At 51.4% G+C, this 11,408-nt stretch overlaps 1 protein-coding gene, 1 long non-coding RNA gene and 2 other non-coding genes across 4 annotated transcripts; 3 read left to right on the top strand and 1 right to left on the bottom strand.

Moving 5' to 3' along the window:
* Positions 1-3,908: 3,908 nt before the first annotated feature.
* LOC120962691 (uncharacterized) lies at positions 3,909-5,133 on the top strand. Its single transcript, XR_005753422.3, has 2 exons — positions 3,909-4,507; positions 4,591-5,133. It is a non-coding gene; the product is annotated as an uncharacterized lncRNA (long non-coding RNA).
* A 1,942-nt stretch (positions 5,134-7,075) lies between these two features.
* Positions 7,076-7,163, top strand: LOC120963677 (small nucleolar RNA Z161/Z228). Its single transcript, XR_005755427.1, has one exon. It is a non-coding gene; the product is annotated as a small nucleolar RNA Z161/Z228 (small nucleolar RNA).
* Positions 7,164-7,584: 421 nt separating this feature from the next.
* Positions 7,585-7,673, top strand: LOC120963679 (small nucleolar RNA Z162). Its single transcript, XR_005755429.1, has one exon. It is a non-coding gene; the product is annotated as a small nucleolar RNA Z162 (small nucleolar RNA).
* A 104-nt stretch (positions 7,674-7,777) lies between these two features.
* Positions 7,778-10,529, bottom strand: LOC109751298 (uncharacterized). Its single transcript, XM_020310188.3, has 6 exons — positions 10,127-10,529; positions 9,056-9,136; positions 8,820-8,942; positions 8,422-8,688; positions 8,195-8,344; positions 7,778-8,123 (listed from the first exon to the last, which is right to left on the bottom strand). Exons 1-6 carry the CDS (start codon positions 10,464-10,466, stop codon positions 7,948-7,950), a joined length of 1,137 nt encoding a protein of 378 aa, XP_020165777.2. The 5' UTR covers positions 10,467-10,529; the 3' UTR covers positions 7,778-7,947.
* Positions 10,530-11,408: the final 879 nt, after the last annotated feature.

Genomic DNA, 11,408 nt, shown 5'->3' on the forward strand with positions numbered 1-11,408 from the left:
TCGGTGGAACCTGTCTCACGTAAGCGTACGTGTAAGGTCGGTCCGGGCCGCTTCATCCCACAATGCCGCCGAAACAAGATAAGACTAGTAGCGGCAAGAAGAATTGGCAACATCTACGCCCACAACTACTTTGTGTTCTACTCGTGCATAGAAACTACGCATAGACCTAGCTCATGATGCCACTGTCGGGGAACGTAGCAGAAATTCAAAATTTTCTACGCATCACCAAGATCAATCTATGGAGTAATCTAGCAACGAGGGGAAGGGGAGTGCATCTACATACCATTGTAGATCACGATGCGGAAGCGTTGCAAGAACGCGGATGAAGGAGTCGTACTCGTAGCGATTCAGATCGCGGTTGATTCCGATCTAAGCGCCGAACCACGGCGCCTCCGCGTTCAACACACGTGCAGTCCGGTGATGTCTCCCACGCCTTGATCCAGCAAGGAGAGCAGGAGAGGTTGGGGAAGACTCCGTCCAGCAGCAGCACGACGGCGTGGTGGTGGTGGAGGAGTGTGGCAATCCTGCAGGGCTTCGCCAAGCACCGCAGGAGAGGAGGAGGAAGAGGGGTAGGGCCGCGCCATGAGGGAGATGTGTTCTCGTGTGTATGGCAGCCCCAAAACCCCCAATATATATAGGGGAGGGGGAGGGGCTGCGCCCCCATCTAGGGTTCCCTCCCCAGGGGTGGCGGCAGCCCCCAAACCCATCTAGGGTGCGGCCAAGGGGAGGAGAAGGGGGCGCCACTAGGGTGGGCTTTAAGGCCCATCTGGACCTAGGGTTTGCCCCCTCCCACTCTCCCATGCGCCTTGGGCCTTGGTGGGGGGGCGCACCAGCCCACCTGGGACTGGTCCCCTCCCACACTTGGCCCACGCAGCCTTCTGGGGCTGGTGGCCCCACTTGGTGGCCCCCCGGGACCCTCCCGGTGGTCCCAGTACATTACCGATAACACCCGAAACTTTTCCGGTGACCAAAACAGGACTTCCCATATATAAATCTTTACCTCCGGACCATTCCGGAACTCCTCGTGACGTCCGGGATCTCATCCGGGACTCCGAACAACATTCGGTAACCACGTATATCTATTCCCTATAACCCTAGCGTCATCGAACCTTAAGTGTGTAGACCCTACGGGTTCGGGAACCATGCAGACATGACCGAGACGTTCTCCGGTCAATAAGCAACAGCGGGATCTGGATACCCATGTTGGCTCCCACATGTTCCACGATGATCTCATCGGATGAACCACGATGTCGGGGATTCAATCAATCCCGTATGCAATTCCCTTTGTCTATCGGTATGTTACTTGCCCGAGATTCGATCGTCGGTATCCCGATACCTTGTTCAATCTCGTTACCGGCAAGTCTCTTTACTCGTTCCGTAACTCACATCATCCCGTGATCAACTCCTTGCTCACATTGTGCACATTATGATGATGTCCTACCGAGTGGGCCCAGAGATACCTCTCCGTTTACACGGAGTGACAAATCCCAGTCTCGATTCGTGCCAACCCAACAGACACTTTCGGAGATACCTGTAGTGCACCTTTATAGTCACCCAGTTACGTTGTGACGTTTGGTACACCCAAAGCATTCCTACGGTATCCGGGAGTTGCACAATCTCATGGTCTAAGGAAATGATACTTGACATTAGAAAAGCTCTGAGCAAACGAACTACATGATCTTGTGCTAGGCTTAGGATTGGGTGTTGTCCATCACATCATTCTCCTAATGATGTGATCCCGTTATCAACGACATCCAATGTCCATGGTCAGGAAACCGTAACCATCTATTGATCAACGAGCTAGTCAACTAGAGGCTTACTAGGGACATGGTGTTGTCTATGTATCCACACATGTATCTGAGTTTCCTATCAATACAATTGTAGCATGGATAATAAACGATTATCATGAACAAGGAAATATAATAATAACCAATTTATTATTGCCTCTAGGGCATATTTCCAACACGGTCCTATGGGGCCTTAGCACGACAACTCCCCGACTGTCTACTACAACAAGATTTGCGCAACTCCAACGAGGGAGGGGCGATGACGGTGGCGCACCTTCGGCTCCCTCCTAGGCTTGTAGTCGTCGCTAGGTGGTCCACATACATGGTTGTAATTTTTATTCCCTCTACTAGTGTTCTTTATACTTTTTAGCGAATACGCAGAGCTTGCGTATCATTGCATTGATAGAACGAAAGCATAATGAGTACATAGACGGGTACAACACATATCACTGACGCAAGAGACACGTGATGCTCAGCCCGAACAAAGAAAACAAACCACAACTAAACAACCAAACCAAGCCTGAGTAGAGAGGCCAGCCAAAGCAGCAGAACGTAGAACATATCTAGATCCAACACCGGGAACGCCACGAGCAAACAAGATGACGCCTTCAAGAAGGGGAGCGACGTCGTGACGCCGCCGCCATCCGATCCGAAGAACCGGATCGAGGGTTTCCCCCGTTGCTCGAAGAGGGGCACGGACAGAGGCCATGGCAGCGCCTCCAAGAAGGGAAACGACACCCACAGGTGCCGCCGCTGCTAGCGTCGGCGAGCCGAGCAGGGATTTCGCCCTGGCTTGAGTCCGAGCAGTCCCATGCCGCAGATTAGGGTCTAGAGATAAGGAAGTCGCTTTGCTGATGAAGATCACCACCTCAGGAGGGGGGTGCTTGGGGTTGCGCCTGCCGCTAAAGGGTGAAACCGGGCGATGCCGAAAAAGATGTAAGCTTTGGGATTGACACACTATGGAGGTGGACAGGGTTGGATTGTGGCAGGGCAGAGAGAGCCGACGCATAGGAGGGGATGGCGACGATGCCACCTGCAAGCTAGGAGCTGGAAGCGACCGCAGATCCAAGCTGCTTGTGACGAAGTCGGCGGAACACCGACAAGCCGGAGGCTGGAGAGGACGCAGCAGCCGGAGCACCGGGGCCGGAACCGCGCCGGCTAAGGACACGCTGGCAGGCCATGGACGCTGGAGAACGCAGGCCCCTGGCCGCCAGGACCGGCGCGGTACCGACAAAGGGTCCACCACAAGGCTGCCACTGCCTGCCACGGGAGACCACCATAACCACACAAATCGGACGGAATCAACACCGTTGCTCGGAGGAGGCGTTGCCAGATCCCGGCTCGCCTGGCCGCACCACGCAAAGCCATGCCTGCACCATCAGCAACAACATGGAGAGAGCATGTTGCCGACCGAGGCGGCGACCACGGGAGGAGTAGGCGGACCAAGCCGATGCAGCCGGTGGGAGGGGGGCTTCGCGAGATCAGATCCGGGCTGCCCGGGTCGTGGGCGGGGGGGGGGGGGGGGGGGTCACCGGAGCGCCGCCCGCCGCGGATTTGGCAGGGAGGGGACGCGCGCCGTCGCCGGAGACGAGGGAGGCGGAGCAGGAGGGGGTGGCGGCGGTGGATGTGCTCTCGTCCAGATCGAGGGTTGGGGGAGGGTCACCGGAGCGCCGCCCGCCACGGATCTGGCAGGGAGGGGACGCGCGCCGTCACCGGAGACGAGGGAGGCAGAGCGGGAGGGGGTGGCGGCGGTGGATGTGCTCTCGTCCAGATCGAGGGTTGGGGGAGGGTGGAGCTCTGGCGCGGCGAGGAACAAAACCGCCCCGCCGCCACCATCCATGGGCGCGGCAGGGCTTTGCCAGCCGGCCGTCCGGCGACGACGCAGCAGGGAGTCGTGGTGGAGAAGAGACGCTGGCGGCGGCGCGGGATTCCCCCGTGTCGCCAGGCGCGGGCGACGCGGGGGACGTGCGAAGCAAGTGGCTGGTCTCTCAGCGCTCTTTATAGTGCCATGATTGAACATGGATAGATTGGTAGTTTCTTAAAAATAAATAAATAAATACGGGGATGGGGGAGTAATAATAAACAGATTTTTTTTCTACCCTACTACTGGGGGACGGCCCGTTTTGGCTTCGCACCGCATCTCTCTTTTTCTCTCAGTCTCTCACTCTCACTCTCCCCGATCCCCTTCTTCACCTCACGGCCGCCGGTCAATTCCAGCCGCCGCCGGTGGCCACCATCGTTTTCCAGCACCCCTCGTGCACATCTCAGCCCACACCACCTCCTCCACCAAGCTGATTCAACACGTCCGTCTCCCACGCCTCCGCATGGTCTCCCCGGCGTCGTCTATGCACTGCCCCGAGCGGCCCCACATCCTGGCTGCCGCGGCTGCGGTCGTCGACCTTGGCGGCGCACTGTCGCCATGGCGGTGCCTTCTTGCGGTGTGTGGTAAAGTCGCTGCGCAAGAAGCAGGACCGCATCGCGTAGATGGAGGAGGCGGTCGCCGCCGGCAAGACGCTCAACCAGGAGCAGAAGAAGGCTATGCGCTCCAAGCCCACCCTCGCCGCCATCATCCACGAGCTCGAGCGCCTCTACGTGCGCCGCTCGCCCTGCTTCCGCAGTGGGCGTCTCCCACCACGACGCGCTCCAGGCCTGCGCCCACCATGCCCGCTTATGGCCCGCCCGTGCCGATGAGCCGAGCCACCCTGGCTCCTCTGTTACATGTGAGTGATGCTGATTTAGATTTGGATTGATCTGGTTTGTTTGGTGGTGATTGCTGATTGAAACCTTTGGCTTTTGGCCGTAGATGCTGCGGTGAGGGCTAAGTTGGACAGGATCATGGCATCAGACTAGTACACAGCAGCTGCAGACGGAGGGAGCTATGGAGCTGAAGGTGTGCAGGCAGAGGAGAGTATGACTGCCTCACCAGAGGCACCATCAGTGGAGCAGAACCTAGCCGCTGAAGGTCACAAGGTGAAATCGCAAATTGCATTTTTTTGCAATTGCGTATATGCTCAGCATAGTGCAGTTAACATTGCTCTGAAACTGTCTTTTGACTGATCTGCTGTAGTGCACAATGCTCCTATTATTATTATGATCATCATCATTGCTGCTGCTGCTGCTGCTGTTTGTGCCGATTCAGTAGTAATGATCAATGTGGATTATAATTTCTAATAACTGGAACACTGTAAGGTCGCTCCATTTTGGGTGTAGATTATGCCGTTTGATATGGATGTTTTGGGCCGTTGCTTAGATATAACAACACAGTGCCTGTGCATTAGTTCCAGAACACTGAAAATAGTAACTTAACCACTATGGGCTTTGTATAATATTACATGTATTGTTACCACTATCTTGGTACGGGGTAATCTCTATGCTAACGGGTCTTCGCAGTTTGCAACACAGTAATTCAGTTTTTTTTTGTATTGCATATTATGAATATCACCTTAGTCTGTGTTAGAATTCATCATTGCAGTCGTGCAATAGAATGATTGTTTATCCTACATTTGTTCTTTTTTTTTACTTTGTGGGTCTAATTGTTCAAAAGTCTACTTTGTTAGCAATTACTTAAAATGCTGGTCGGGAAGAACACCAATCCCTGATCTCAAAACATTCTGAAAAAAGGGCACACATGTAAATTCTTCTGTATCCTTTAATGTTTGTAATTTGACAAAAAATGGCATTTGTGCAGCATGAGTGGAGAAACCAAGTTTAGCGCTCTGACAATCTTTGTACCCTTTGTTTTGTATAAAGGAACTTTTGTTCTCCTAATTTTTTTTGCTCAGGCGCAAAAAGTTTGTTTTCCCAAGAAAAACTACTGGAATCTGAATGGCTCAAAAATTTGCATGTGTAATTTTACCTGAATTCTAAGACACTCAAAATTATTTATTTACCCTCCACTGAGGAAGCACATGCTCCTGAGTGCCATTTTACTCCTATCTGTCATTCTTACTTCTTGTTGCATATCTACTTTATGATTACGAATGACCAACATTAATTTGATAAAACAAGTAAATTGTTGAATGTTTTTGGGTCTTGTAATATATGTTCTTTGCCATCCTAGCTGTGTATTTGGTATATTATGCAGGATTACTTTGTCTGAGGTGCAGATTCTCTTTCATAACTAGGTCATTCATAATCTTTGTTAAGTCCTGAGGAATCTTCTTTGACTTCTATTTGAGGAATCTATAATACCTAAATAGTTCATCCCCACTATCTAATTCTCTTGACATGCAGCCTATCCACCTCATCACCCATGCCCCACACATGCCATCCAAGGAAAAAAAATCAATTGCTTCCACGTCTTCCTTTTTTCCGTCCCATGCGCCAAAACTCAGGTGGCGTCTCACCGCATCCCCGCATGGGCTGTAAGAAAGCCGCTTCTGATATTTTTGATCTAGGCTTAGGCTGTCGAAGCCAAGTCGTGAGCTCTATAGCTACCTATTTGGACGTTTCAGCCCATGTGTATATAGTTGGATACTTTATTTTGGTGGAACAGACTAGAAGCCCACGGGAAAACAAAACGTAGTTGTCAGTCTGTCCGTCTACCCCAATTACTCCCCACCGAACAGATTGCTTTTTTGAATCTCTCTTGGTATTCTACGCCAAATCCTCTTTCATGTTCTCCACTAAGCAAATGCAAGAGTAACGGATGGAGTTAATCTTCATCTTCTCCAGTAAGGAACGGGTCTGCACCATCCCCATAGTCTTCACTATAAATAGCACCCCTGAGAGGTTTAGCCAGGTTAGCTTCTGCTGCCGGAAAATCAGTGTCATGAAGCGAAGAAATTGAAGCCGCATCGTCAACACTCATCATACTGCCCCCATGTCTCCACCACAACCGTTTTGGACAGGGTGAATCAGGAGGAGGTGTTGATCCAAAGGTTTCCTGAGAACCGGCGAAGCGCTTCATGACAATGTGCCTCCAGGTCGTCGTGTGCGCGCTCCCGGGTCGAAGCTTCAGTGCTGGATCAAGAACCATGTACCCCTCCTTTTAGTATTATGATTATTGGAACAAAAGCTAGACAGCAGTGCCATCACCTTACAACACCTTAGGTAATATCACAGTTCATTGGTATAGAGTACTATTAAGATGCACTTCCATACCTATATGATAAGTCAATGAGGTGGGATACATGTTCTGAAATGTTGCATTCATAATTAAATAGTTCTGGAGAAATCGTGCTGTCTAGCATTTTCTGGACAGCCAATCATGTACTTGGTTGAACATTTAACTTTTGTAGTTCTTCCCATAGTTTTGGGTTGGAAACTCAAGTACTGTTTTTGTTTTGTGCCATATGATGAGAAACCTTATTCAACTGATGACGGTCGTCTGAGACACTTCGTGTGTAATGGTGCATACATATTTTGCTGATGGCATTTCAGTTTTTTATGCGTAAATGGTCCGATTTCCTGGAGACCATCGTGTTATGCAAGTTTTAGAATAATAACTTGAACTACTGAAACTTTTGTGCACATGTTTATTGGTAGAAGTAGAACTAACAATTAATGATCATGGGTGGAAAATATCTGTGTTAATATGCATACTGATTTTTACAATATTGTATTGTGCATGTGATGAGAAACCATATATACTCACGACAGTGACGGTCGTCTCAGACACTTAACACTTGGTGTGTAATGGTGCAGTCATATGTTCTCGGATGCCCCTTTTATTTCTTCAGTTTGTGTGTGATTTGGATTCTCCTGTGGTTTCTTTTTGTACAAAATGCCTCATCCTTGTTTGATGAGTTAATTAAATTTGTTTTTCATTGATACATTTTTAACTGTGTAGTGGGCTAGTGGCATAATGAGGAACTTACTTTGCTAATGTATTTATGACGTTGGAAGCCCAATAACACGATATGTCTTTTTCATTTTGAGTGTATCTAATGTTCTTTGCCAATAACACGATATGACAGATCCATGAGTTGGTCGTAAGATCATATGAGACTAAATGCTTCGTTGTTGTCTGGTTTTAATACAAACTCGTATTAGCAATGTCATCACTTGTACTACCTCTTATTAAGATAATCATGATTTTAGATTTTTTTCAACAAAATAAACATCCCTTACAACGCAACATTATCATTTCAACTCATTGAACATAGTGACACCCGAACCACCCATACAGCAACCTTTTTCGTCTACGAAGGTAACATCCCTACTCACGGTAATTCTTCCTCTGAATATTCCTTGAGCTCTTCCTTTGAGGCTCTTCATGACCTTCATCTTCAGAATTCGTAATCACAATAGCCACAGGCTCTAACTCGACGTTGCTTCCAGTATCCGCACCCCACCTTGCTTTTACCCATGAGATGATACCAATGCAACCATAGCCTGTAACACACCATCAATTATAAGCTGCGAACGAACCATGAAGGAAGAAAAAAATTCCATAACTTTCTTACCTTTTGCTACAAGAAAATACACAGCCAGCAGTGTCAGGCCGAAAACACTGACGGATAGAATAATAATAAGAATAGTCCGATGAGATGAGCTTGCACTTGGGGGTGGTGTGTACTGGAAGGAGGTCGCTGGCGGCGGTGCAGACTCAAGAGCTAGTACAAATCAATGCATAATATCAGCTTATGCCTCCTAATAGCTTTTTTATTTTTCAGATTTAAAATGAAGTTACCTTCGCATCCATTCGCCGGGATGTCCGGCCGAACCCCAACGCACTCGGCATAAATGTTAATAATGTCCTGAACGTTCATCCCAGTTTCTTTGACGGCGTCGCTTTCGCCAAGTATGCAAATGCATAATGCCGTGTTTGAGGGAGAAACGATGGATTTCAAGAGCGAGCAACAGGAATTATCTTCGGTTCGCAGGCCGCACTCAGTGCTCACCGACATGCTTAAATAATATGCACGCGGACATACAGTGAGAGAATGGGGAATGGGGCCTGTGTCAAATGAACAGTAATAACCAATTAATTACTATGGCTTTGACTCTCTCAAAGAAGAATGGTGCATTGTTCAACAACGTATATCCCCAGATAAAAGCATACTGACGGAAAACAGGAAGGAAATGTACCTTCTCGGGCGGTGGTGACAGCCTTGACTTGGGCGGTGACCGCCTTGACATGGGTGGCGCCGTCATCCTCATGGGGCGGCAGGGACAATGTCTTCTCGCTCGACGGCGGCGGCGCTGCGTCGTCTGCGAAAACCATCCAGAGCACATGTCAGTATGTAAACAAGGCTGATCAGCGTATAAACAGAGATAAACAGAGCGAGATGCAGGCGACAGACAGAGGGAGCGAGGGTTCGTACGCGCTGGCTGCTTGCGGCGAGGTGCGGCGGACGGTGGCGGGGGCGGGGGGCTGCTGACGACGGCGGCCGGGGGAGCGGGTCCTGCGTCCAAAATCCACAGTAACAACAGCAACCAAAGTTAATCACCAGCCGATTCATCCGTATTTCATCAAAAGTAAACAAAACTGGAAAGAAAGTAGGGCGTGACGACGTGCGCAACAAGAAAAGAAACAGTGGCAGGCGAGATGAGGCGAGAGAAACAAACATCAGGGAAACGGTGGGAGGCGACAAATGGCCACAGACCGGTTCTGTCAAAGCTGCGAGACAGCCAGCTATCTGCTGCTGCTGATGCTGCTCTTTCACCAAAGAGGAAGGCTACGGGAAACCGCATGCAAAAAAGCAGCGCTGCCAAAGGATCGAAATGTTTGGCAAAAGGGCAAAAGAGACGATGCACTGCACAGCGAAAACAAGGCAGAAGCTACCGCAGAAAGCAAAGCTGCGTTGCGGTTTGAAACAAAGTGCCATCACGAGCGGTAGCAGGAACCGTATCTCGACGGTGATCCCCTCAAAACAAGAAGGCGTGGACATGGCTACTGCTACTGCACGATAAACCCGGTCAAAAGGAAGCAGGCAAATATACTCGAACGACAGTAGATAAGATAACTCGAGCAACAGAGACAGCAAGACCATCCGCATCTGCCTACGGCGCGAGATCCATCTTAACTAGCGGGAACAAGCACAGATCTAAAATCGATGAAACAATCGCGAGCGGCACATGCATCCTACGATGACGAAACACTCAGAGCATACCCTAAATCGCTCCGTATATCGCAAGGTACAGCGGTAAGTAGCTAGCTAGGCCGTGCGCGCGCGCGCGGGTCGCTCGCCACAGGAGACGGCAAGAACCCGACGCCGCGCGCCGTGCCGACAGATCCAGCAGAACAGCGAGGAAATTAACCGACCCAAATCGGAGCACTAGCGACCCGAGAAGCCATGGAAACTACGTGCTAGGTAAGCAGGAAAGCGAACACAGAGAATCGGCACGGAGAGAGAGCGAGGGAGGGAGGGAAGGAGGAGGCGTGCGGTGCGTACCTTCGCAGGCGGCGGCGAGGTGGGCGCCGCCGGGGCGGAGGCCGCCGCAGGAGCCGTAGAGCGTGAGGAGGTGGGTGGCGTTGAGGCCCGCCATGACGAGCTGCGGCTCCGCGGCGACGCGGCAGAGGCAGGGGACGCCGCCGCCGAGGTCGACGGCGGCGACGACGTGCTCGCAGCACTGCGCGGTGGGCATGTCGGGAGCGCAGAAGAGCGCCACCTGCGTCGCCAGCAGCGTGGGCTCGCACGGCGCCCCCGGCTGCGGCCCGAACGCGGCCGGCGCCGCCGGCAGCAGCGCCGCCAGCAGGCCCGCCACCAGCAGCAGGCCGCGGGATCTCTCCATCGTCGGGGCCGGGCGGGGCGGGGTGGTCTCTCCCTCCCTCGCCCTCGCTAGGGTTTGGTGGAGTGGTGGTGGTGCGGTGGCGGAATGGAATGCCGGAGGGGGAGCGGGTGGGGGGCGGTTTATATAGCCGGAGCAGCCGTGGACGCTAAGCCAAGCCTCGGGCGCGCCGCTCTCGCTCGATCCTGGGCGTAGGTTCGGGTGGGGCGCGGACAGCTGTCCGCGTGGACGGCCCGGATGCGGCCGCGCGGGGTGCGAGCGCGGCACGTGAGGGCGGGGGTGGGTGGGTGGGGTGGCCTCTCTCGTGCCCCTCTGGCGCGCGTAACCGCCTCTCCTCGGTGCGAGAAAGCTTTTCCGTTTTCGATTTTGAAATTCAAATGAAATGCAATGCGGCGTCGTCGGGCGAGGCGGAGGACGGGGAAGGGAAAATATCACCGCGCGTCAAAGTTCGTGCTGATCTGATCAGACGGCTGCGTGGGTCCTGTGGGAGCTTGTGGAGAGTTCTGGAAGGCGCCAGAAGTCACCAAACCGGACGTTGGATTCCCGCGGTGAGGCGATTTCGGCATTGGATTCCCGCGAAAAACTACATGGCGTGTTGCCACAACGAGGCCCATGTACTGGAAGCAGCCCATGGACTGACCTTCCTTTTCACGTAGAGCGGCCCATGTAGCCGTTGCAAACATTCGCCACGTCGCCCACTGGCCCAGTTCGGGTTCTTTCTTTGCTTTTTCTGTTTCGTTTTTTTCTGTAGGTTTCTCTGTTTTGTTTTGTTTTGCTTTTTGTTTTTTGGGTTTCTCATTTCTTTTTTTTTGTTTTTTTCTGGGAAAATGTCTTGTGTTTTTAAAAACATGTTCAAAACTCCAAAAGATGTTCATCGATTATTATAAAACTGTTCATTGTATATTACAAAATGTTCAATATGTATTTTAAAATGGTCATCATGTA

Source organism: Aegilops tauschii, chromosome 4 (assembly GCF_002575655.3).
Source record: "Aegilops tauschii subsp. strangulata cultivar AL8/78 chromosome 4, Aet v6.0, whole genome shotgun sequence".
NCBI classification, from domain to species: Eukaryota; Viridiplantae; Streptophyta; class Magnoliopsida; order Poales; family Poaceae; genus Aegilops; species Aegilops tauschii.